We start from the raw sequence: 24092 nt of genomic DNA, 5'->3' as shown, positions 1-24092 counted from the left end.
CGGTACCTGGTGAAGCAAGGATTAGAATCCAGGTCCTCTGACTCCCAAGCCCTTGCTTTATCCACTAGGCCATGCTGCTTTCCTGTCCCACTTGTGGCTCACAGTCTAAAGGAGAGGGAGAATGTGTATTTAATCTCCATTTTACAGATGGAGAAAGAGAGTGATGTGTCCAGGACCACAGAGCAGGGAAGAGGCAGAGCAAAGATTAGAAGCCAGGTCCTCTGATTTCTAGGTCCGTGCTCTTTCCGCGAGGCCACACTGCATCCCTCTTTCCCTCCTTCTCTTTTATCCCATAATTAGCTATCCAAAATGTTGCCACATGAATCTAAGCATTTATTCTATCCCACCTTGATTACTGATCTCCCCTTCACCTGTCTCTCCCCACTCCAATCCATTCACCCTCTTTCCCAGATCATTTTTCTCCAAAAACGTTCAGCCCCTATTTTCTCACTTCTCAAGAACCTCCAGTGGTTGCCCATCCACTTCTCAAACAGAAATGCCCTCCCTTTGGCTTTAAAGCACTCATTCACCTTGCCCTCTTCCACCTTACTTTACTGCTTTCCTACTATCGCCCAGCCCACGCACTTCGCTACTCTAGTGCCAGCCTGCTCAATGGGCCTCCATCTCATCTATCTCGCCACCGACTTCTCGCCCACGCCCTGCCTCTGGCCTGGAATGCCCTCCCTCCTCATATCCCGCAGACAATCGCACTCCCCACCTTCAAAGCCTTCTTGAAGGCACTTCTCCTCCAAGAGGCCTTTCCTGACTAAGCCCTCATTTTCTCTTCTACCACTCCCTTCTGCATCGGCCTGATTTGCCCCTTTTAATCACCCTTCTCAGCTCCACAGCGCTTGCGTACATATCTGTAATTTATTTCTCTTAAAGTCTGTCTCCCGCTCTAGACTTGAAGCTCACTGAGGACGGGGAACGTGTCTACCAACTCCATTATGTTGTACTCTTCCAAGCATTTAATACAGTGCTCTGCACACAGGAAGTGCTCAATAAATGACTGATTAATGGAACCCATCTCTGACCTTCCCCGGGCCTGGTCCTTTCGCCCTCTTCTTCTTCTTGGAAGGCCCCTTTGAAAGCCCATCTTCTCCAGGAGGCCTTCCTTGACTAATTCCCACCACTCCTAATCTTGTCAATTCAACAGCTGCCCTAATCACATATTCATTGACCTTACTTCATCATTTATTTTTGTTTCCTCATTTTTCCTAAAACTCCTTGTTATCAGGGATAGCTATGATGTCCTTCCTACTCCCACTGTATATAAAAGATCTTCTAGACTGTGAGCCCATTGTGAGCAGGGATTGCCTCTATTTGTGGCAAAACTGTACTTCCCAAGTGCTTAGTACAGTGCTCTACGCTCAATAAGTGCTCAATAAATACAATTGAATGAATCTGTCTGCCTGTTTCTTCCTTAGCCTGTAAGCTGCTGAAGGGAAGGACCAGGTCTTCTAATATTATTGGGTTCTTTCAAGCAATGACATTGATTACACACTTACTGTGTGCAGAGCCCTGTACAAAGCGCTTGGGAGAGTACGATACAACTGAGTTAGTAGACCCGACATCTGCCCACGAGGAGCTTACAGGCTGGGGGGAGATAGACATTAATATAAATTATAGATATGTACATACATGCTGTGGGGCAAATATCAAATGTTTTAAGGGTACAGCTCTAAGTGTACAGGCAACATCAAAGGAAGAAAGAATAGGAGAAAAGAGGGTTTAATTAGGGAAGGCCCTGTGGACGGGGAATGTGTCTGCTAATTCTGTTCTCTCCCAAGCACTTAGTACCATGTTTTACACATAGTAAGCCCTCAGTAAATGATTGATTGGAGAAGTGATTTTTTTGCCCCCTACTCACCCTATCTTTTTTAAATGGTATTTGTTAAGTGCTTACTATGTACTAAGCAGCGGAATAAATATAAACACAGTTTATGCCCCACATGCCTTACTTGCTAGGAACTCCCTCCTTTTCCATATCTAACAGACTAGCACTCTTCCCTTCCTCAAAGCCCTACTGAAATCATTACTTCCTCCAAGAAGCTTCCTGAACCAAGCCTCTCCACCAACCCCCCACTTCATTTTATTTAAAGTGTATTCGTTAAGAGCTTATGTGCCAGGCACTGTGCTAAGCAATGGGGGTAGAGACAAGGTAATCAGAGCAGATACAGTCCAGCTCCCACATGGGGGTGGGGGGTGGGGTCACAGTCTAAATCCCCATTTTATGGATGAGGGAAGTGAGGCACACAGAAGTTGACTGGTCCAAGGTCATACAACAGACAAGTGGGCAGGATTAGAACCCAGGTCAGTCAATTGTATTTACTGAGCATATGTTGTACATAGAGCACTGTCATTCACTCAATAGTATTTATTGAACACTTATGTGCAAGGCACTATACTAAGCCCTTGGAATGTACAATTTGGCAACAAATACTGTCATAAGTACTTGGGAGGATACAATATAACCACAGAATAGACACATTCCCTGCTCACAAGAGCTCCTCCTGCATCCCAGGCCTGTGCTCTATCCACTAAGCCACACTACTTTTCCTCTTTACAATTTCTCCCCTATTCACTTACTCCTCACACCTGAGCATTTAGGTCCTCTCCCAGGCCCCACCTGCTCAGCCCTTATTTATATACATATCCACATAGTTGCATTCCTTACCTGTAACTTACTTTAAAAAATGCTTCCCCACTTACAGTGCAAGTTCCTTGAGAGCAGAGAATGATGTCTACCCACCATACCTTACTTCCCCCAAGCACTCAACAGAGTCATGCACTCCCCCAAGCGCTCTATAAATAGCAGTGATTGATCAATTGATTGATTGCCTACACCTTTCCTCCCCTCTGCCCTCGATCACACCTCCAACCCCGGCCTCCGAAAGCAGCGGAGAAGGGGTTGGCCTAAAGTGAGAGGCTTGGGGGGGGGGAGGGGGCAGATCATCAATCAATTATATTTAGAGAAGCAGTAGGGCCTAGTGGATAGTGCATGGGCCTGGGAGTCAAGAGGTCATGGGTTCTAATTCTGCCTCCGCCACTTGACTGCTGTGTGACCTTGGGCAAATCACTTTACTTCTCTGGACCTCACTTCCCTCATTTGTAAAATGGGGATTAAGACTGGGAGCCCCTTGTGGGCTGGGACAACCCAATTTGCTTGTATTCCCGCCCAGTGCTTAGTACAGTGCCTGGCTCATAGCGCTTAACAAATACCTGTTATTTATTGAATTTTTTACACAAGGCACTGTACTGAGCACTCTGGCTGACCCCGCCCTGCTCACCCCAACCTACCGGCTCTGCCACTCCCAATTCTGTCCCTTATAATAATAATTATGATCTTTATTAAGCACTTACTACTTGCCATGTACTGTACTAAGTGCTGGGGTGGATACAGTCCCTTTCCCACATGGGGTTTACAGTCTCAATCCCTATTTTACAGATGAGGTCACTGAGGCCCAGAGAAGTGATGTGACTTGCCCAAGGTCACACAGCAGTCAAGTGGCAGAGGTGGGATTAGAACCCATGACCTTCTGACTCCCGGGCCCGGGCTTTAGCCACTGTACCAGAGAAGCAGCATGGCTTAGTAGAAAGAACACGGTCTTGGGAGTCAGAGGGCATAGGTTCTAGTCCCAGCTCTGCCACTGATCAGCTGTGTGACTCTGGGCAAATCACTTGACTTCTCTGTGCCTCAGTTTCCTAATCTGTAAAATGGGGATGAGACTGTGAGCCCCACGTGGGACAACCAGATGACCTTGTATCTACCCCAGTTCTTAGAACAGTGCTTGGCACATAGCGCTTAAAAAATGCCATCATAATTACTATTATTATTCCCTTTTAGACTGTGAGCCCGTTGTTGGGCAGAGATTTTCTCTCTCTGTTGCTGAGTTGTACTTTCCAAGCGCTTAGTAGAGAGGCTCCGACCAGTGGTTGCCTATCAACCTTCACATTAGAACCTTACAGAAGCAGCGTGGCTCAGTGGAAACAGCCTGGGCTTGGCAGTCAGAGGTCATGGGTTCTAATCCCAGCTCCGCCACTGTCAGCTGTGTGACTTTGGTCAAGTCACTTCAATTCTCTGTGCCACCGTACCCTCACCTGTCAAATGGAGATTCAGACTGGGAACCCCACGGGGGACAATCTGATCACCCTGTATCTCCCCTAGCGCTTAGAGCAGCATTTGGCAGAGAGTAAGCGCTTCACAAATACCAACATTATTATGGCCCGGAGTAGGCGCTAAGTAAATACCAACATTATTATTATTATTGTTGTTCATTTATTCAGTAGTACTTATTGAGCACTTACTGTGTGCAGGGCACTGTACTAAGCGCTCGGAATGGACAATTGGGCACCAGATAGAGACCATCCCTGCTCAATGATGGGTTCACGGCCACGCCCTGACTGGGCACGCCCCCTACCGGCGGCTTGGCTCCTCAATAAATACCACTGAATGAATGAAGGAACGAACGAATGAATGAATGAACGAATGACTGGTTATTTAGGCCCCGCCCCCTTTGGCTCGTGGCTCCGCCCCATCCCGCCACGCCCACTTAACCCCCTCTTGCGGACAGCGCCCCCTGTAGACCCCGCCCCGACACTCCTGGCTCCGCCCCATTACGTCACCTACAGACCACGCCTCCTTCGCCCTACAGACCGTCCCTTTAGGCCCCGCCCCCGACACCCACGACCCCGCCCCTCATACGTCACTACAGGCCACGCCTCCTTCGCCCTACAAGCCCCGCCCACGACGCGCCTGACCCCGCCCCTTTACACCACCTACAGGCCTCGCCCCCTTTGCCCACCAGACACTGGCCCTTTAGGCCCCGCCCACGACGCGCCTGACTCCGCCCCTCTTACATCACTCAAGGCCACGCCTCTTTCCCCCTACAGACCCTGTCCTTTAGCCCCGCCCACGACGCGCCTGACCCCGCCCCTCTACGTCATCTAAGGCCTCGCCTCTTTGTCCTACAGATCCTGCCCCTTTAGGCCCCGCCCACGACGCTCCCGCCCCCGCCCCCTTACGTCACCTACAGACCCCGCCCCCCTCGCCCTACAGATCACGCCCCGCCCGCGCCGTTCGGGACCCCGCCCTCTTACGTCACGCGCAGACCCCGCCCCCTTCGCTCCTGAGGCCCCGCCCCCGCCCGCTGGTTCTCTTCTTCCGCCCTTTCCCTTGGGTGACGCGTGGCGCATGCGCAGAAGGGGCCTCGGGCGGCCGGGCTGCGGGAAGCCGCCTCCGGGGAGCCCTCCGGCCTCCTCCGCCATGGCGTCCATCCTCGATGAGTACGAAGACTCGCTGTCCCGCTCCGCCGTGGTGCAGCCGGGTCACCCCACGCTGGGCATCCCTCACTCCGGTAAGACCGAGCGGAACGCACCGCGCAGGACCGGCCGTCCCGCCCCCCGCCCGCCTCTCCCCTCCCCCAACCATAATAACCACAATAATAATCATGTCGGTATTTGTGAAGCGCTTACTAGGTGCCGAGCACTGTTCTAAACGCTGGGGGAGACCCAGGGTCATCAGGTGGTCCCCCGTGGGGCTCCCAGTCTTCATCCCCATTTTACAGATGAGGTCACTGAGGCCCAGAGAAGTGAAGAATAATGTGGGTATTTGTTAAGCGCTTACTAGGTGCCGAGCACTGTTCTGAGCGCTGGGGGAGACCCAGGGGAATCAGGTGGTCCCCCGTGGGGCTCCCACTCTTCATCCCCATTTTACAGATGAGGTCACTGAGGCCCAGAGAAGTGAAGCGACTCGCCCACCGTCCCCCAGCTGACAAGTGGTGGAGCCGGGATTCGAACCCACGACCTCGGCCTCCCCAGCCCGGGCTCTTTCCACCGAGCCCCGCTGCTGCTCCATACTTTATCGTGGCATCTTTGGGGCGCTCACTAGGTGCCAGACACTGCTCTAAGCGCCGGGGGGATACTGAGAAGCAGCGGGGGCTCGGTGGAAAGAGCCCGGGCTTGGGAGTCAGAGGTCGTGGGTTCGAATTCCCGCCTCCACCACCTGTCAGCTGGGTGACGGTGGACAAGTCACTTCTTGGTGCCTCAGTGACCTCATCTGCAAAATGGGGGTTAAGACTGAACCTGACGAGGGACAACCTGATGACCCTGTATCTGCCCCAGCGCTTAGAACAGTGCTCTGCACAAAGTAAGCGCTTAACAAATACCAACATTATCATTATTATTACCCCAGCGCTTAGAACAGTGCTCAGCACAGAGTAAGCGCTTAACAAATACCAACATTATTATTATTATTGCTAGAGAAGTACCGTGGCTCAGTGGAAAGCCTGGGCTTGGGAGTCAGAGGTCATGGGTTCGAATCCCGCCTCCACCTGTCAGCTGGGTGACTTTGGGCAAGTCACTTCTCTGGGCCTCAGTGACCTCATCTGGAAAATGGGGATTAACTGTGAGCCTCACGTGGGACAACCTGATGACCCTGTATCTCCCCCAGTGCTTAGAACAGTGCTCGGCACCTAGTAAGCGCTTAACAAATACCAACATTATTATTACTACTGCACGGCTTTGGTAGAAAGAGCACGGGCTTGGGAGTCAGAGGTCGTGAGTTCTAATCCCAGCTCCACCACCTATCAGTTCTGTGAATTTTGGGCAAGTTACTTCACTTCTCTGGGCCTCAGTTCCCTCATCTGTAAAATGGGGATGAAGACTGAGCCCCACGTGGGACACCCTGATCACCTTGTATCTACCCCAGTGCTTAGAACAGTGATTTGCACATAGTAAGCGCTTAACAAATACCACAATTTTTATTCTTTTTACCTTGTATCTACCCCGGCGCTTAGACCAGTGCTTGGCACGTAGGAAGCGCTTAACAAATACCAGAATTATTACTAACAAATACCTTAGTTGTTATAATAATTACTACAAGCTAAATAAATTGGACACAATCCCTGTCCCACAGGGGGCTCACAGTCTTAAACCTGGTTTACAGATGAGGGAACCGAGGCAAAGAAAAGTGACTTACCCAGGGTCACCCAGCAGACAGGTGGCCGAGCCAGGATTGGAACCCAGGTCCTTCTGACTCGCAGGCCCTGGCTCTAGCCATTGGGCCGCACTGCTTCTTTTCCAGGGCTCCAGCTGGGGGTGCAACCGATCCGCCCCTCCCGTTATCGGCCCCTCCGGGGTCGGCATCGGGTCCTGGGGGGAGGGACCGGGTGCGCCCCACCCCCTCCTCCACTCCATCACCTCGGGGGAGTCGGCTGGGACTGTAAACTCGTTGTGGGCAGAAAATGCGTCCGTTTATCGTTCTGTTGTCCTCTCCCAAGCGCTCAGTACAGTACTCTGCACGCAGTAAGCGCTCAGTCATACAGTTGAATGAATGAAGGCCTCCCTTTCCCCATCTGCGCAATGGAGGAAGTGCTCCCTGCATGGAGAGGTGACGGTGCAGGGGCGAGGACCCGGCTGGGGAGGGTCGGGCAGGAGGGAGAAAGACCCGGAGGTGGCACAAGGGGCAGTGAGAGTCCGAGGACCCTGGATGGGCCAAGGCCTCCCGGACAGACCCGAAGGAGAATCGGCCGGAGGCAGGAGCAGGGCGCAAAGTCAGCCAGGAAGAGGGACCACCCTCGGCCCGCAGGACGGGCCCCGGATGGGGAAGTGGCTTCAAGAGAGGCCGAGGAGGCCGTGGGGGACGACAGGCCTCCAGCCCCGCCACGTCCTGGGGCGTGTTCCCCTCCGGTGCCCATTAGGGAGACTGACGCGGGTGTTGTGCCAAGCAGTGTGGCCGGAGCCCAGGCCTGGGAGTCGGAAGAACCTGGGTTCTAATCCCAGTTCCACCTCTTCTGTGCTCTGTGACCTCGGGCGAGTGGTTTCCCCCTTTCCCCGCTCCTTCTCACCGTCCCGCTCTTGGTCCAGGGTTTGTGACCGCCCAGCTGGAGAAGGAGGCTCCCATCTTCACCAAGCAGCGGATCGACTTCACCCCGCCGGAACGCATCACCAGCCTGGTGGTCTCCTGCAACCAGCTTTGCATGAGCCTGGGCAAGGACACGCTGCTCCGGTGGGCCGGGGCGGCCACGGTGGGGGGGGGGGGGGGGGGGGGCGGGACGCCTCGCCGGGCAGGGCCGCCCACCCCCACCCTCGGAGGACCGGGTGTCCCGTTTCTCCCGGCGGGGCGGGGAGGGGGCGGCAGGGCCGGTTTCTGCCCGGCGGGGGCCGGGGGGGGGGTCCCGCGGGCACCGCCCCGCGTGACGCGGGGCCCCGTCTCCCGCAGCATCGACCTGGGCAAAGCCAACGAGCCCAACCAGTTGGAGCTGGGGCGCAAGGATGAAGCGAAAGTTCACAAGATGTTCTTGGACCACACGGGTGAGAAGGGCCGGGGGGGGGCACGGGCCGGGGGGAGGCCTGGCTCTCCGGGGCGAGGGGGACGGGGCCCTGAGTCCGAGCTCTCCCTCCCCAGGCTCCCACCTCCTCATTGCCCTGAGCAGCGCCGAAGTCCTCTACGTGCACCGCAACGGACAGAAGGTACGGCCGCTGGCCCGCTGGAAGGGGCACGTGGTGGAGAGCGTGGGCTGGAACAAGGCGCTGGGCACGGAGAGCGGCACGGGGCCCATCCTGGTGGGCACGGTCCAGGGCCAGATCTTCGAGGCGGAGCTGTCGGCCAGCGAGGGCGGCCTCTTCGGGCCGGCCCCGGACCTCTGCTTCCGCCCGCTGTATACGCTGATGGAGGAGGGGGGCCCGGCGCCCGTGTGCTGCCTGGAGGCGGAGCGCGGCGTGGACGGGCGGGGCTTCGTCCTGGCCACCACCCGCCAGCGCCTCTTCCAGTTCGCCGGCCCGCGGGCCGCGGGGGAGGGCGGGAGCGAGGCGCCGGGCTTCGGGGCCCTGTTCGCCACCTTCGCCGACCACCCGCCCCCGTTCCGCGAGTTCCCCGGCAGCCTGGGCTACAGCGAGCTGGCCCTGTACACCCCCAAGCTGCGCTCGGCGCCCCGGGCCTTCGCCTGGATGATGGGGGACGGCGTCCTGTACGGGGCGCTGGACTGCGGCCGCCCGGACGCCCCGCTGAGCGAGGAGCGGGTGTGGGAGTACCCGGCGGGCGTGGGCCCCGGGGCCAGCCCGCCCCTGGCCATCGCCCTGACCCAGTTCCACTTCCTGCTGCTGCTGGCGGACCGGGTGGAGGCGGTGTGCACGCTGACGGGGCAGGTGGTCTTGCGGGACCACTTCCTGGACAAGTTCGGGCCGCTGCGGGGCATGGCGAAGGACGCGGCCACGGGCCAGCTGTGGGCCCACACGGAGCGGGCCGTCTTCCGCTACCACGTGCGGCGCGAGGCCCGCGACGTCTGGCGCACCTACCTGGACATGAACCGCTTCGACCTGGCCAAGGAGTACTGCCGCGAGCGGCCCGACTGCCTGGACGCCGTGCTGACCCGCGAGGCCGACTTCTGCTTCCGCCAGCGCCGCTACCTGGACAGCGCCCGCTGCTACGCGCTGACGCAGAGCTACTTCGAGGAGATCGCCCTCAAGTTCCTGGGGGCCCGGCAGGAGGCGGCCCTGGCCGAGTTCCTGCAGCGCAAGCTGGCCGGGCTGAAGCCGGCCGAGCGCACGCAGGCCGCCCTGCTGACCGCCTGGCTGACGGAGCTCTTCCTCAGCCGGCTCGGGGCCCTGCGGGGCCGGCCGGAAGACCGGGCCCTCTACCTGGAGGCGCGCGAGCAGTTCCGGGCCTTCCTGTCCAGCCCCCGCCACAAGGAGTGGCTGCTGGCCGGCCGGGCCCTGGTCCACGAGCTGCTGGCCAGCCACGGAGACACGGAGCACATGGTGTTCTTTGCCGTGGTCACGCAGGACTACGGGCGCGTGGTGGCCCACCACTGCCAGCACGAGGCCTACGAGGAGGCCCTAGCCGTGCTGGCCCGCCACCGGGACCCCCAGCTCTTCTACAAGTTCTCGCCCGTCCTCATCCGCCACACGCCCCGCCAGCTGGTGGACGCCTGGATCGCCCAGGGCCCCCGCCTGGACGCCCGCCAGCTCATCCCGGCCCTGGTCAACTCGTCCGGCCCGGCCGGCGAGGCCCAGTCCGTCGGCCAGGCCATCCGCTACCTGGAGTTCTGCGTGCACGAGCTGGGCGAGACCGACCAGGCCATCCACAACTACCTGCTGTCGCTCTATGCCCGCGGCCGGCCCGACGCCCTGCTGGGCTACCTGGTGCAGGAGGGCACCAGCCCCCACCGCGTGCACTACGACCTCAAGTACGCCCTGCGGCTCTGCGCCGAGCACGGCCACCGCCGCGCCTGCGTGCACGTGTACAAGGTGCTGGAGCTCTACGAGGAGGCCGTGGACCTGGCCCTGCAGGTGAGGGGGGCGTGCCCGGGGGACCGGGAGGGAAGGGGTGGGGGGCCCGGGGGCCGACGGGGGCGGGGGCGTGCCCGCTCCCGGCACCGGCGCTCCTCACCTGGGAGGTGCTCTCCCCCCCCCCCCCCGGGCCCGAGGGAAGCAGCGCGGCCTGCGGGGGAGAGTCCGGGCCTGGGAGTCGGGGCACCCGGGTTCTCATCCCGGCTCCACCACTCACTTGGCGGGGGTCCTCGGGCCAGTCACTTCACTTCTCTCTGCCTCAGTTCCCTCGTCTGTAAAATGGGGATTAAGACCCTGAGCCCCATGTGGGAAAGGGACTGTGTCCAACCTGATCCCGGCTCTTCCACCTGTCAGCTGTGTGACTGTGGGCGAGTCACTTCACTTCTCTGTGCCTCAGTTCCCTCATCTGTAAAATGGGGATTAAGATTGTGAGCCTCATGTGGGACAACCTGATGACCCTGTAACTACCCCAGCGCTTAGAACAGCGCTCAGCACAAGGTAAGCGCTTAGCAAATACCAACATTATATTATAGAGAAGCAGCGTGGCTCAGTGGAAAGAGCCTGGGCTTCGGAGTCAGAGGTCATGAGTTCGACTCCCGGCTCTGCCACTTGTCAGCTGTGTGACTGTGGGCAACTCACTTAACTTCTCTGTGCCTCAGTTACCGCATCTGTAAAATGGGGATTAACTGTGAGCCTCCCGTGGGACAATCTTGATTACCCTGTATCTCCCCCAGCTCTTAGAACAGTGCTCTGCACATAGTAAGCGCTTAACAAATACCAACATTATTATCTACCCCAGTGCTCAGTATAAGTGCTCAACAGATACCTTATTAGTATCTGTTATTATTACTATTACCTCATTATTATTGTTATCGTTGTTCCCCCTAGACTTTGAGCCCTTTGAGGGACAGGGTCTGACCCGATTCTCTTTTTCGGTTTTGTTTGGTTTATGGGATTGTTCAAGCACTCACTGTGTGCGCGACACTGTACTGGGCGCTGGGGTAGAGACAAGCTAATCAGGTTGGACACGGTCCGTATCGGACCGGGGGCTCGCGAGGTCGATCCCCGTTTTGCACACCGGTTGACTGAGGCCCAGAGAAGTGAAGTGACCTGCCTGAGCGCCGGCGGGGCGGGGAGAGGGGCGAAATCTCGGGGGGGATTGGGGCGGCTGGGCGCCACTCCTCCCCCGCCCCCAGGTGGACGTGGACCTGGCCAAGGAGTGCGCGGACCTGCCCGAGGACGACGAGGAGCTGCGCAAGAAACTGTGGCTGAAGATCGCCCGGCACGTGGTGCAGGAGGAGGAGGACGTGAAGACGGCCATGGCCTGCCTGGCCAGCTGCCCGCTGCTGAAGATCGAAGACGTGCTGCCCTTCTTCCCGGACTTCGTCACCATCGACCACTTCAAGGAGGCCATCTGCGGCTCCCTGCAGGCCTACAACCGGCACATCGACGAGCTGCAGCGCGAGATGGAGGAGGCCACGGCCAGCGCCCAGCGCATCCGCCACGACCTGCAGGAGCTGCGCGGCCGCTACGGGGCCGTGGAGCCCCAGGACAAGTGCGCGGCCTGCGACTTCCCCCTGCTCAACCGCCCCTTCTACCTCTTCCTCTGCGGCCACATGTTCCACGGCGACTGCCTGCTGCAGGCCGTGCGCCCGGGCCTGCCCGCCTACAAGCAGGCCCGGCTGGAGGAGCTGCAGCGCAAGCTGGGGGCCGCCGCGCCCCCGCCCCTCGCCCCCAAGGGCGCGGCCCGGGCCAAGGAGGCCGAGGCCGGGGCCGCGGGGGGCACCCCGGCGCCCGACCAGCTGCGCGCCGAGCTGGAGGCGCTGGTGGCCGCCGAGTGCGTGTACTGCGGGGAGCTGATGATCCGCTCCGTCGACCGCCCGTTCATCGACCCCCAGCACTACGAGGAGGAGCGGCAGAGCTGGCTCTGAGGGGCGCCGAGGCCCCGGGGGGCGGCCCGGCGGCCCCTCCGCCTCCCCTGCGGCCGGGCCTCCCTCGGAGGGCCGGATTTTTGCCCGGGTGGCACCCCGTTCTCCCTTCTCCGGCTCCTGAAGAGAAGGGGCCGAGGGAGGAGGGTCTCCTCTGCCTCCTGGTGCAGCTCTGCGGGGGCGGGGGGGCTGGGGGCTGCAGAATTAAACCGCCTGTGACGCCGGCCCCGACTCGGTGCCTCTGTTCGCGGCTGGGGTTGGGGTCGGGCCAGGCGCCCGTGTGTCCGTGGGCCTCGGTCCCCCGCGTGGCCATGGGCTCATCTCCCTCCCTGGGCCTCAGTTTCCCTGGGAGCTGGCTTCTCACGCAGCCCTTACCACCAGGTCTGCGAGGAGGAGGTCTGAATCCTTAAGAATAATCGTGGTATTTTAGCGCTTACCATGTGCCAAGCACTGTACTAAGTGTTGGGGTGGATACCGGTAAATCAGGTTAGACACAGTCCCTGTCCCAGGTGGAGCTCACAGTCTCAATCCCCGTTTTACAGATGCGGGAACGGAGGGACAGAGAAGCGAAGCGATTTGCCCAGGGTCACGCAGCAGAGAAGTCGAGGAGGTGGGATTAGAACCCATGACCTCCTGACTCCCGAGCCCGTGCTCTGTCCGCTACTCCGTGCGTGGGGCCCCGGTTCCTTCGGAGTGGGAGGGTCCACTCCCCCTTTCCCTCCTCCCCATCCTCTCCCCCTGCAGCCTCTGGCCACTTGGCATCGTGGCCTAGTGTCAAGAGCCCGTGCCTGGGAAGCAGAAGGTCATGGGTTCTAATCCCGCCTCAGCCACTTACCTGGTGTGATGCCTCAAGCAAGTCTCTTAACTTCTTTATGCCTCAGTTTTAAAAAAAAAAGGATTACGACTGTGAGCCCTGGGTGGGAAAGGGATTGGGCCCAACTGGATTACCTGGTATCTGCCCCAGCGTTTAGAACAGGGCCCGGCCCGTCCAGCGATTGGCACATAGTAAGCGCTTAACAAATACCATCATTATTATGGTGGTATTATGGTATTATGAGAAGCAGCGTGGCTCAGTGGAAAGAGCCCGGGCTTGGGAGCCAGAGGTCATGGGTTCGAATCCCCGCTCTGCCACTCAGATGACCGTGGGCGTCACTTCGCTGTGCCTCCGTTCCCTCATCTGTAAAATGGGGATTAACTGTGAGCCTCAAGTGGGACAACCTGATGACCCTGTTTCTCCCCCAGCGCTTAGAACAGTGCTCTGTACATAGTAAGCGCTTAACAAATACCAACATTAGTATTATTATTAGTATTGGAGAAGCAGCGTGGCTCAGTGGAAAGAGCACGGGCTTTGGAGTCAGGGCTCAGGGGTTCGAATCCCAGCTCTGCCACTTGTCGGCTGTGTGACTGTGGGCAAGTCACTTAACTTCTCTGTGCCTCCGTTCCCTCATCTGTAAAATGGGGATGAAGACTGTGAGCCCCACGTGGGACGACCTGATTCCCCTATGTCTACCCCAGCGCTTAGAACAGTGCTCGGCACATAGTCAGCGCTTAACAAATACCCACATTATTATTATTATTTACTATTACTTAAATAGGGTAATTATTAATTAGCGGGTTCTCTCTCTGGCCAGCAGGGGGCGGCCTTCCCGGCCGCCTCGGCGGCGATTCTCCCTGTGGCCGGCAGGGGGCGGTGACACCTCACTCAGCCCCGATGTGCCCCGGCCCTGCCCTTGCTCGCCCAAGGCCCGCACCACACCTCGGTGCTGTAGCCACGAGGCCTGGCCCGGCCTCCTCCGCCTCCTGGCTCCCCGGGACCCTGACCTCAGAGGCCAAAGTCCCCCCCTCCCCCGGGGCCAGGCCCTTGGCCCCCGGGCAGGGGGGGGCCTTCCGCCATCAGCTGAGCGCCCTTTGCCCCCGTCCAGGTGAGCGGTCATCCCGGGTCCGGGGGTGGACCCGTCGCCTGGGCCAGAGCGAAACTGGAACCGGTGCTGGAGCCTGGCTGACGGGATGGGGAGACGGGAGGACCTTCCCCCCGGCCGCAAAAGGCAGCCGAGGAACCCCAGCGCCGTGCCCCGTTCCCAGGTGTCCCGCCGCAGGCCTCAGACGCGGGGAGGGGCGGGGGGAGCTTACCTTGGCACCCCGCTGGCACAGCCGGGGGGACGCTTCCCGCGCTTCATCGCCCACACGGGCACCACTGCTCAGCCCGAGGTGGCCAGCGGATGCCCCTTCGGTGCTCAGGCCCACCGGGGTCACCCTCTACCCCCTCGCCCGGCGGAGGGGACCCTGACCCGGGCCGGGTTCCGCCTAGACACAAGAGCAAACAAGGAAGTGTAGGTCCCTCCCGGCTCTGGGGCGACGGGCCCCTCTCCCACCTCGGCTCGGGATGAGGTCAGACGCGGAGGCAGCTGCCTTCTCTCTCCTCGCCCTTCCCTAATGGGCCTGCCCGAAGCCCCCTCCCCCAGCCCGCAGAGGCCCGGCACCACCTGCCCCTTCGGCTTTCTGCCTCCAGACCCTCGACGCGGCTTCCGTTTTCCTGGAAGCGGGTTCCCGAGCGGCAGCGTCCGCTTCCCCTCCCGGCCCTCCGGGCCCGGGAAAGCCCGGTGGGATGGGAGATGGTGGAGGAGAGGGGAAGGGGTCCCCCGGGCCCGGTCGCAGGGAGCGGGGGCCTTGACCCCCTGGGTCTCCAGGAAAACCCGACTCCCCTTCCGTGCCGGTTCTGGAACCGGGCGTCGGGCAGGGCCCGGGCCCGGTGGTAAATAAGGAAACCACCTGGGGGCCGGGGGGCGGCCACGTCACGGCGGGAGCAGGTGCTTCCTGCGGCCACGGACACGGCCCCACCCGCGGGCCGCCCGGCCTGACTCACAGACGGCAGGGGGAACCCTCCTGGGGGGGCCCCCCCGCCCGCAGATGCCACCAGAGGGCATCCTCGCCCAGGGCTGCCATCTCCATCTGCCCTGCCGTGCCCCGCTATGCCCACCCCTCCGGGCCCAGAGGCTCAGGGGGCTCAGGCCATCGCCCCGCGGAGGGGCGGCTCCACACCCTCCATCCCTTGGGCAGGGCCGGGCACCGGCTCCCTGCAGGGGGAGCCTCCCTGGCACAGGTGCCCGGGGAGACAGAGGGGGTGCCACCCCGCCACCCCATACCTCCTCCGGGGGGTCAGGATCTAGCCTAGGAGAGGGGTGCGGTGGACGCCGGCTCGCCCCCGGGCGCTGCCCACCCGTCCTCCGGCCCCTGGAGAATAAAGGCCCGGGGGCCGGAGGGGAGTGTGGGGTTTGGGGGGAGGCGGCCAGGGTGGCCCAAGGCTGCAGGCCGGCCTGGGCCTCCCTCTCCCCTGCCCCCCCGCCACCACCTCCACCCATCCCCCCTCCGTTCGGATTCTTCGAGACACTTTCTCAGGCGGAAATTCCCAGAGGTCAGAGGAGGGAAACGGTTAATTCCTTTTATTCAATGGACCCCCCTTTCGCCTCCCCCCCACTTCCTCCCCCCACTTCCCGCCCCCCCCTGTGTGAACAGGAAGTGCAGAGGAAAAGGCTCTGAGCACAGCAGCTGGGAGCGGGAGGGTGGGTGGGAGGGAGCCGGCTGGCTGGCTGGCTGGCTCCGGCCCAGCCCGGACCTGCACGGCCCCCTGCTGCTACGGCTACTCCAGCTCCTCAGGCCCAGACCCCCAGGGGTTCACCCCCCAGACCACCCCCCCCAACCTCTGCGGGCTCCCCTCTCCCCTCACCGACTCCCAGGAGGCGGGCAGAGCTTGGGGAGAATTGCCCCGCGAGGGTGGGCGGGATTCCAGTGGGGTCCCGCAGTCCTGCCTTTCCCTGTGGGCACCAAGCTGATGCCCAGGGAGGCGGGGGGGGGGGGACGACCCACAGCCGTGACAGCATCCCAAGGGCATCTCCCTCAGCTGCCTGCGAAGAGAAAGGCTGGCAGGGGGCGGGCACGGGGGCTGAGTCCTTGCGCCGGCTTCTCGGCCCTGCCAGCCCTTTGAAGCTCACGAGGGGCTTCCTGTTTGGGGCGGGCGATGCCCGTGCCCCTCCCCCCCACCCCATTGTTCTGCAGAGACCACGGGTCCCGCCGGTGCCCTCCAGCCTGACTACACAGCAGGAGCAGCAGCTGACGGGAGGGGGAGGGGCGGAGGGGAGGCAGGGAGAGCGGGCAAGACTGTGCGGCGGGCACATCGGCGCGGTGGGCCCAGGCCTGGATCCGCCGGGATTCGGTGCCAGTCAGGGGGAAGACATTCAGAACTACCCAGGGGAGGGGCAGGGGAAAGGGCCGTGCCCAGGGCTCGGTCCCCCAGACGGAGCCGGGTGGAGGGTGTCGGTGGTCCCGATGCCCGGGAAGGGTTCCCAGGCTCTCGGGGGGCCAAAGGTCGTTTGCGTCTCCCAGGCACCCCGGGGAGGCCACGCAGCTCTCCGGCTCCCACGCTCCGCCCGGCTTCCCCATCCTGCGGGCTCCGATGCCCTCCTCCCCTGGCTGAGGGCGCAGGAGTGCCTGGCTCCGGCCTTGCCAGCCCCATCTCCGCACCATTTGGGTTGGGAGTGCCCAGGATCCGGGCCAGATCCGGCCTCTGAGTTGGGCAGAGCGGGGTCTGGCACTCGGAGACTGGGTTGCGAAGAGCTGGGGAAGCAGCTGGTTGGGGGTGGCGGGCAGGGCAGCGGCAGGAGAGAAGCAGCGTGGCCTAATGGATAGAGCCCGGGCCCGGGAGTCGGAAGGACCTGGGTTCTGATTCCGGCTCGGCCGCTTCTCTGCCGTGTGACCTTGGGCAAATCACTTCACTTCTCCGTGCCTCAGTTCCCTCACCCGCAAAATGGGGATCGAGACCGTGAGCCCCACGTGGGCCGTGGACTGTGTCCAACCTGATGATCTTGCGTTCATTCAGTCGCATTTACTGAGCGCTTACCGTGTGCAGAGCGCTGTACTAAAGCCCTCGGGAGAGAACACTGCCACGATAAACAGACGTTCCCTGCCCACAATGAACTTACAGTCTAGAGCGGGGAAGACCGACGTGAATATGAAAATAAAACAGATGACATATATAGACGAGTGGGGTGGGGGGCAGGGGGACAGAGAAGGGAGTGGGAGAAGCGTGCCTATCCCGGTCCTTAGCAGAGTGCCCGGCACGTAGTAAGCGCTTTCCGAAAATCATTAAAAAAGAGACAGGGTACATCATCTCGCTCCTCTCCCTCCCTCCCGGCTCCTGCCAGCTGCATCTCCTTGGCCCTTCTAAGTCTTCCCCGCGGCCGAGCCGGGCCTGGCTCCCAGGAGACCCAAGGAGATGCCCTCCCCCGACCCCCACAACAAACTTCCAGGAAGCAGTCCTGGCCTGGGCCTGGGCCTCCTCCTCCTCCTCCTCCTCCTCCCACCCGCGCGTGCCCAGGGCCCCCGGAGTCCCCTCCCCCCGGCTTCCTTCCCAACCTGCCGCTTCCCTCTCCACAGGAGGGGGACCCAGGGGCCCCCAAACTTCCCAGCCCAGGACCTTCCCCTTTTGTGGGCTCCGGCCCAGACAGGCCGGAGCCACCCATCTCGGTGGGCTGCCCACGGGGATACCCTGGGGTCCGGGGAAGGTAGAGGCGGTCAGGACTCTCCAGCCTGCCTCGGTTTCCCCCGCTGCCCCCTGGGAACCTACTGCATCCCGGACTCCGGGGCCAGAAACCCCCATCCCCGCCGCCCAGGACCCTCCCCTCCCAAGCCCCCAAGCACACTCACACCCTCAGGGCTCCCCTGGGAGATTTTCCCAGGCCATGAAGAGCTCATGTGACCTGGCGGTCTGCGGGGCCCAGCCCCTGACTCACCCCGAGGCCCCCGGGCAAGTCCCTCCTGACCCCATCCCGAAGCCTCAGTTTCCCCAGTCGCCGCCTCCCCCTCCTGCCGTTTTCTTCCCCGCCACCCCCCCCATACCCTCCGTGGGCTCCCTCGAGAAACGGGAGGCCGGGCAGAGCGGGCCAGGAGGCGGGCCCGGTCTCCATGGAGACCCCAGCCCCGCCCCCCCTTCCTTCCTCAGAGTTTTCTGTTTACTGTAAACAGCTGCCCCAGCTTGGTCCCAGCTGATCACTGCCCCAGCCGGGACCCTCTGGGTGGGGGCGGGGAGATGGCCCTCCCAAACAGCCCATCACCAAGGAGGATGGGGTGTGTGTGTCGAGAGGGGGGCAGATCGCTGAGACCGGAGGCCTTGGGGAGGGAGGGTGGGCGGGAGCGCAGTGGAAGACCGGGGATTGGGCCTGAGTTCCCCTTTACCCCCAAGGGCTGGGGAAAATGGGGAGCTGGCAGCCCTGCCCAATTCCTCCCCAGCCCCCGGGGCTTCCGGGTGTGGCCTCTGACCCCTCTGGGGGACTGCAGGGGCCCGGGAGGGTCCCCCGGGCCTCCTCCCTGTGTGGGATGGCACGGGTGGTCCTCCCGCACAACACACCTGGAGCAGGAAGAAGCTTCTTGGTCCCAAGTCTCTGTTCCTCCCTGGCACTGGACACGGCGGGGGTTGGCAAAACCTAGGGTGACCTCCAGCAGAAGCCTGGTCCCGCCGGGCCCATGGCGATGTCCTTCCCCTGAGTCCCCCCGGGCCCAGCCCCTTCCTCTCCTGCCCCAGGCCCGGCTCTCCGCCGGGCCTCTTGCCGCCGTGCAGGGCGTCCGTGGGGAAGGGAAGGGCAGGGGCTGGCCAGGACCGATACCAGATGGAGAAGGCGGGGATGGGGAACCCCTTACCTAGAAGCCCCCAACTAGGCCGGCGGGGGAACCGGCCCGGAGCCCCGGCCCCGCCGGGCCCAGATGGCCCGGCCCGGCCCTCCCGGAGCCGCTGTGGATGGTGTCCCGCCAGCGGGCCTCGCCCCCGTCCGCCCGAGCCTGGGGAAGGGCGGAGAAGATGGGGGGCTGCTCCCTGGGATAGGCCTCTCAGGCTGGGCAGTGGGGAGGGCACGGCTGACCAGCGCCTCCTCCAGCCAGACCCCAACCGTGCCCAGACTCAACCTCGTTCTGCCCAGGGGCCTCTGCCACTCCTTCCTGCCCCCGGGAAGGAGCGGCTCGGAGCCCCGATGGGCCGGGGCGGCCCCCCCGGCCCCCTCCCGGCGGCCTGCCTCGGAAATCCCCCACTTCTTACCTTGGCCGCTGGAGGAAACGGCTCCCGGCAGGCCGGCTCCACCCCCGCCAGGGGCTTTCTCCCCGGGGTTGACACCACGGCGCCACAGGCCAAGCTCGCTGCCGAGAAAGCCGCCCGCCGGGACTCGAGGCCCCTTCCCACCGCCCCCCGTGACACACTTGGAAAATGTCCCGTCCTCCCCAGACCGGGGAGCGGGGGGAGACGGCGGGGAGGCCGACCCGTCGGCAGGAGGAGCGGGGATGGACCCGGACGCTCGGCCCTCACCCCCGCGCCTACCCCCAGCCCAGCCCGATCCATCCCACGGTCGGGATGGGGAGCGGGGAGCGGGTCTGCGGGGCTCGACTGGGACGTCAGGACCCTTGGGTTTGAATTTGGTCTTCCCCAGTGTTGGGGGACGGGGCGGGGCCTACCTTGCTTGAAACTCGGTCTTCCCCTCCAAAATTGGGGGCAGTCTCGGGGAGGGGGTTCCTTCTGGGGCCGGGGCTGGATGTTTCAGCACTCTGAGCCTCACCAGGGCCTCAGGGGCACAGCTGGAAGTTGGGAGATGGGGGCCGCCGCTCTTCCGCTCTTCCGTCCAACCCCCGCTAAACTCTTGGAAGGCCAGGCCTCACCCACTCCGGGTGAGATCGCAGGTGAAAGAGAAAATACAAGGGCAGGTGGAGACGACCCGGGGGCTGGTTCAAGTGTTTGTTGGTGTTCCGGGTGCAGTTCCCACCCTGGATCCACAGGCCATTCGGCAGGATTCACTGGACCCAAGCCCGGCCCACCACACCCTGATTTAGAAAGTGAAACTGGGAATCTGTGTGTGTGTGTGTGTCTGTGTCACTGTGGGCACATGACCCACGTTTGTATATAATAATAATAATAATAATAATGACATTTGTTAAGCTCTTACTATGTGCCAAGCACTGTTCTAAGCCCTGGGGAGGATACAAGGTGATCAGGTTGTCCCACGTGGGGCTCACAGTCTTAATCCCCATTTTACAGATGGGGTCACTGAGACACAGAGAAGTCGCCCAGAGTCACACGGCTGACATGTGGCGGAGCCGGGATTAGAACCCGTGACCTCTGACTCCCAAGCCCGGGCTCTTTCCACTGAGCCACGCTGCCTCACATATATGGGTGTGCCACTGTGTGTGATATGCGTCCCACTGTGCTTGTGGATTTGCATGTACACGGTGTTGTAGATTTGTTGGGGCGCAAGGCTGTGCCTGCTTATGGATTTGAAGGGGGCTGGCGGGCCGTGGGTGTCGGTGGATTTGTGTGGCGCTGGTGCGCCGTGTGTGTTTGGGTTTGTGTGGGGGTGGCGGGCTGCGTGTGTTTGGATTTGTTGGGGCGGGGTGGGCCGCGCGTGTGTTGTTTCGATATGTGTGGGGCTGGTCGTCTGTGTGGATTTGCGTTTGTTGCGGGGAGGGACTGTGTGTGAGGGAGGATTTGCGTGAGGGCAGCAGGCTGGGGCGTCTGTGTGTTCGGGCTGCCGCCTGGGACCTGGACGGACGTGGAGTTTATCCCCTTCGGCCTCTTCTGTGCCAGGCATCTTAATGGGAAGCGGGAAAAGGATAAGGGCTCCTCTCTCCCACGTTGGCAGCCCCGCCATTCCCACTCCAGCCTGCCAAGCGACCGGCCCCCGGCCCCCGGGGAGAAGGGGGCGCGGGGAGACCACAGAGTCTGGATTTCTCACACCCCTGGTCTCTGCTGACCCCCGGTCTCGGCTGGCCCCCGGTCTCTCCCCCACATTTGGAAGGAGCGGGGTAGGAGGGAGGGGAGAGAAGGAAGAGGTGGAGGGGGGGGGGAGGAGGGCACAGCACCCCCCCGCCCCCGCCCCTTAGCTGTAATCTGCTTGGGAAAATCTTTTTTTCTGCACAGGAAAAAATATTAGTTGTCCCGATAACAAGGAAAACAAAACCCAGCACAGGGCATCCGAAACTTCCTGCATCGGCAAACAATGTCCACAGAGGGACGAGGCTGGGAGCGCAGCGCGGGGCCCGGGCCGGCCGGGGCCCGGGCTCTGCCGACGGGGGTGGGGGGAGGGGGCTGGCCCGGGCCGAGGAGTCGGAAAGAACAACCCCCCCCAACCCCCCCAAAACCTTGAAGTGTGTCCTGCCGGGCAGCGTCCGGGAAGTGATTCAGGAGCCCAGCGCATTCCGCCCCCCTCCCCCCAGCCCCATCTCAGGTCGGGGAGACTGAGGCAGCCTCTCCCCCTGGGGGTACCTGACTGCTTAGTCTCCTGTGGGCAAGCTGGACCCCCTCCCCTCCGTGACCCGCTGCCCCACTTCTCGCCAGACCCCTTCCTCTGCTGCTCTGTCTGGGGCATATACGTGTGGGGGGTGGGGAGGCGACTTTTCCTGATTTGAGTGACGGTTTCTCTCTGGTGGGGTGCAGGACACCAGCCCCTCCTCCCCAGCTCAAAATGGAAGGAAATAGAGTGAATTTGGGGGGCGGGGGGCGCAACAGGGCTCTCCTGAGGGAAAGCAGGGCAAAGCCGAGGGGCAGATGAGCCAGGCAAGGCCAGGGGCAGGAAATCTTCCCCGTGGCACCTGCCAGGGACTCCCCTGGCCCCCTGCCAGCCTTGCCCGGCTTCTCCCCAGCAGGACCGGGGCAGGAAGCCGGAGTCCGCCCCGGGCAGGGGGCCGGGCTGCGTGGGTCAGCCTGCCAGATTCACACCTGGGCACACGAGCCGGCCTCCCTTGATTTCTTGGGGGTGAGGGCAGAGGGATGAGTTCTGGGGATTTTCTGGAAGGGGGGGAGAGGCTGGATGCCAAGTGGGGCGCGGTGATGGGATGAGAGAGGCAGAGGGAGGGGCCGGGTGGCCAGCGAGGACAGGGCTGGGTCTGCAGGAGTCGGACAGGCACGGAGAGGGGAATCACTCTCCCGCCACTTCTCAATGTTGATAGGCCCTCCCTAGGGGACCGAGTCCGCATTTAGTGGCTTCACCAGAGAAAGGATGTGGAGGAGACTCCCGGAAGGTCCGGGGAGGAGCAACCAAAATGATGGACACGATGGACGGTGTCCACCCCCGCCCCCAGCCCAGTCTAACCTTAACCCCGCCAGACGCGGAGAAAGGAATCGACGGCGTTTGACTTGGGGAAGAGGTGAGACCCTGTTTTGACAGCCCGGGCCTGGGAGTCAGAAGGACATGGGTTCTAATCCCAGCTCCGTCACTTGTCTCCTGTGCGACCTTGGGCAAGTCACGTCACTTCCCTCAGTTACTCATCTGTAAAATGGGGATTGAGACTCTGAGCCCCACATGGGACGGCGACTGTGTGCAACTTGATTTGCTTGCATCCACCTCAGTCTTTAGTACAGTGCCTGGCACACACCAAGTGCTTAACAAATACAGTCATCATTATCAGTATTATTATTATTAATAACCCTATCCCACCAGGCCCAGCAGTGGACCAGACAAACATGTCTACCACCTCTCTTATATTATCCGCTCCCAAATGCTTAGTCCAGTGCTCTGTGTGTAGACACACAGTAGACGCTCAATAAATACGACGGATTGATGGAATCATGTAAGGCTTTTCCTGAAGATCTCAAATAAAGGCTTTCATCTGCCTTGGACCAGGGTCCTGGACCAGATGACCCTCCAGCTCCAGGACTCCGGGGTCCACACAGTCTCCCCAACTCTGGTCTCCTTCACCCTAGTCCCTGGAAGCAGCATGGCGTAGTGGATAGAGCCCGGGCCTGGGAGTCAGAAGGTCATGGTTTCTAATCCCGGCTCTGCCACTTGTCTGCTGTGTGACCTTGGGTAAGTCACTTCACTGCTCTGTACCTCAGTTGCCTCAACTGTAAAATGGGGATTGAGACTTTGAGTCCCACATGGGACCAGGACAGTATCCAACTTGATTTGCCTGCATCCACTCCAGCGCTCAGTACAATGCCTGGCACATAGTAAACGCTTAACAAATACCATCATCATCTCCAGGGTAAACTGACACTCCTCTACCCTCTCCTTCCTTCACTAGTATTCCCCTCTCAGACGTGCCAGGTGGACACCCCCAGAGCCCAGTCCCACCCCCACCTCTCTCCAACCCCTTCCCCATGGCCCAGTGGTCATTCCTACTTCTTCCCCGACTAAGCCCTCATTTTCTCTTCTCCCACTCCCTTGTGCATCACCCTTGCACTTGAAGTTGCCCCCTTTTATTCCCCCCTCCCTCAGCCCCACCGCACTTCCGTACACATCCGTCATTCACTCATTTCGATGAACGTCTGTCTCCCCTCTAAGCTCGTTATGGGCAGGGAGCTTATCTACCAACTCCATTATATTGTTGCATCGTCTTCACCCGACCGCTTAGTACAGTGCTCTGCACAGAGTAAACGCTCAATGAATACGATCGATCGACGGACGGATGGCGAGGTTGGAACGGCAGCCTCTCCCGGCTCAGGCCCCGACCCTACTTAAGGCAGCAGCGGCTGGGCTGGCGGGGGGGGGGGTGTGTGGTGGTGGACGGGGGACCACCCCCCTCAAGGGGCATCAATCCCAGCAGCCTCTAAGCAAGAAGCCGCTGTGCTTGAGGGGGGGCGGGGGGTGCTGGAGCCACCACCTGCTTTTCCTTGTTTTGTTTCGGGCACTAATTACCCGCTGAGCCCAGTGCTGCCTAATGAGGCCTTTGGATTTCCTGTTGTTGAGCTTTCCAGAGACCCTTAAAGGGCCAGAGCTGGGGGTGGTGCTGGAGGGGACACCACCGGAGAGCTGGGCTGATGGAGCTCTGAGGGCTGGGTTGGGGGGGGCAGGCTGGTGTCAGGGATGGCGGTGGGGGGGACCCCCAGAGGGGTTAGGGTCATTTTCT

General features: G+C 61.2%; 1 protein-coding gene across 1 annotated transcript; it reads left to right on the top strand.

Annotated features, from left to right (window-relative positions):
• Positions 1 to 5177: 5177 nt before the first annotated feature.
• Positions 5178 to 12300, top strand: VPS18 (VPS18 core subunit of CORVET and HOPS complexes). Its single transcript, XM_029078341.2, has 5 exons — positions 5178 to 5357; positions 7867 to 8008; positions 8222 to 8313; positions 8408 to 10290; positions 11487 to 12300. The coding sequence occupies exons 1-5, from the start codon at positions 5195 to 5197 to the stop codon at positions 12219 to 12221; spliced, it is 3015 nt and encodes a 1004-aa protein (XP_028934174.1). The 5' UTR covers positions 5178 to 5194; the 3' UTR covers positions 12222 to 12300.
• The last annotated feature ends 11792 nt before the right edge of the window (positions 12301 to 24092 follow it).

This window comes from Ornithorhynchus anatinus, chromosome 13, assembly GCF_004115215.2.
Source record: "Ornithorhynchus anatinus isolate Pmale09 chromosome 13, mOrnAna1.pri.v4, whole genome shotgun sequence".
Taxonomy (NCBI): domain Eukaryota; kingdom Metazoa; phylum Chordata; class Mammalia; order Monotremata; family Ornithorhynchidae; genus Ornithorhynchus; species Ornithorhynchus anatinus.
This window is presented reverse-complemented; position numbering and strand designations above follow the sequence as displayed.

Coding starts and splice junctions, on each gene's coding strand:
- VPS18 (XM_029078341.2), top strand. CDS start 5,195: ATGCGCAGAAGGGGCCTCGGGCGGCCGGGCTGCGGGAAGCCGCCTCCG. Junction 8,009..8,221: donor GGCAAGGACACGCTGCTCCG/GTGGGCCGGGGC, acceptor CGTCTCCCGCAG/CATCGACCTGGGCAAAGCCA. Junction 10,291..11,486: donor CCGTGGACCTGGCCCTGCAG/GTGAGGGGGGCG, acceptor CCCCGCCCCCAG/GTGGACGTGGACCTGGCCAA.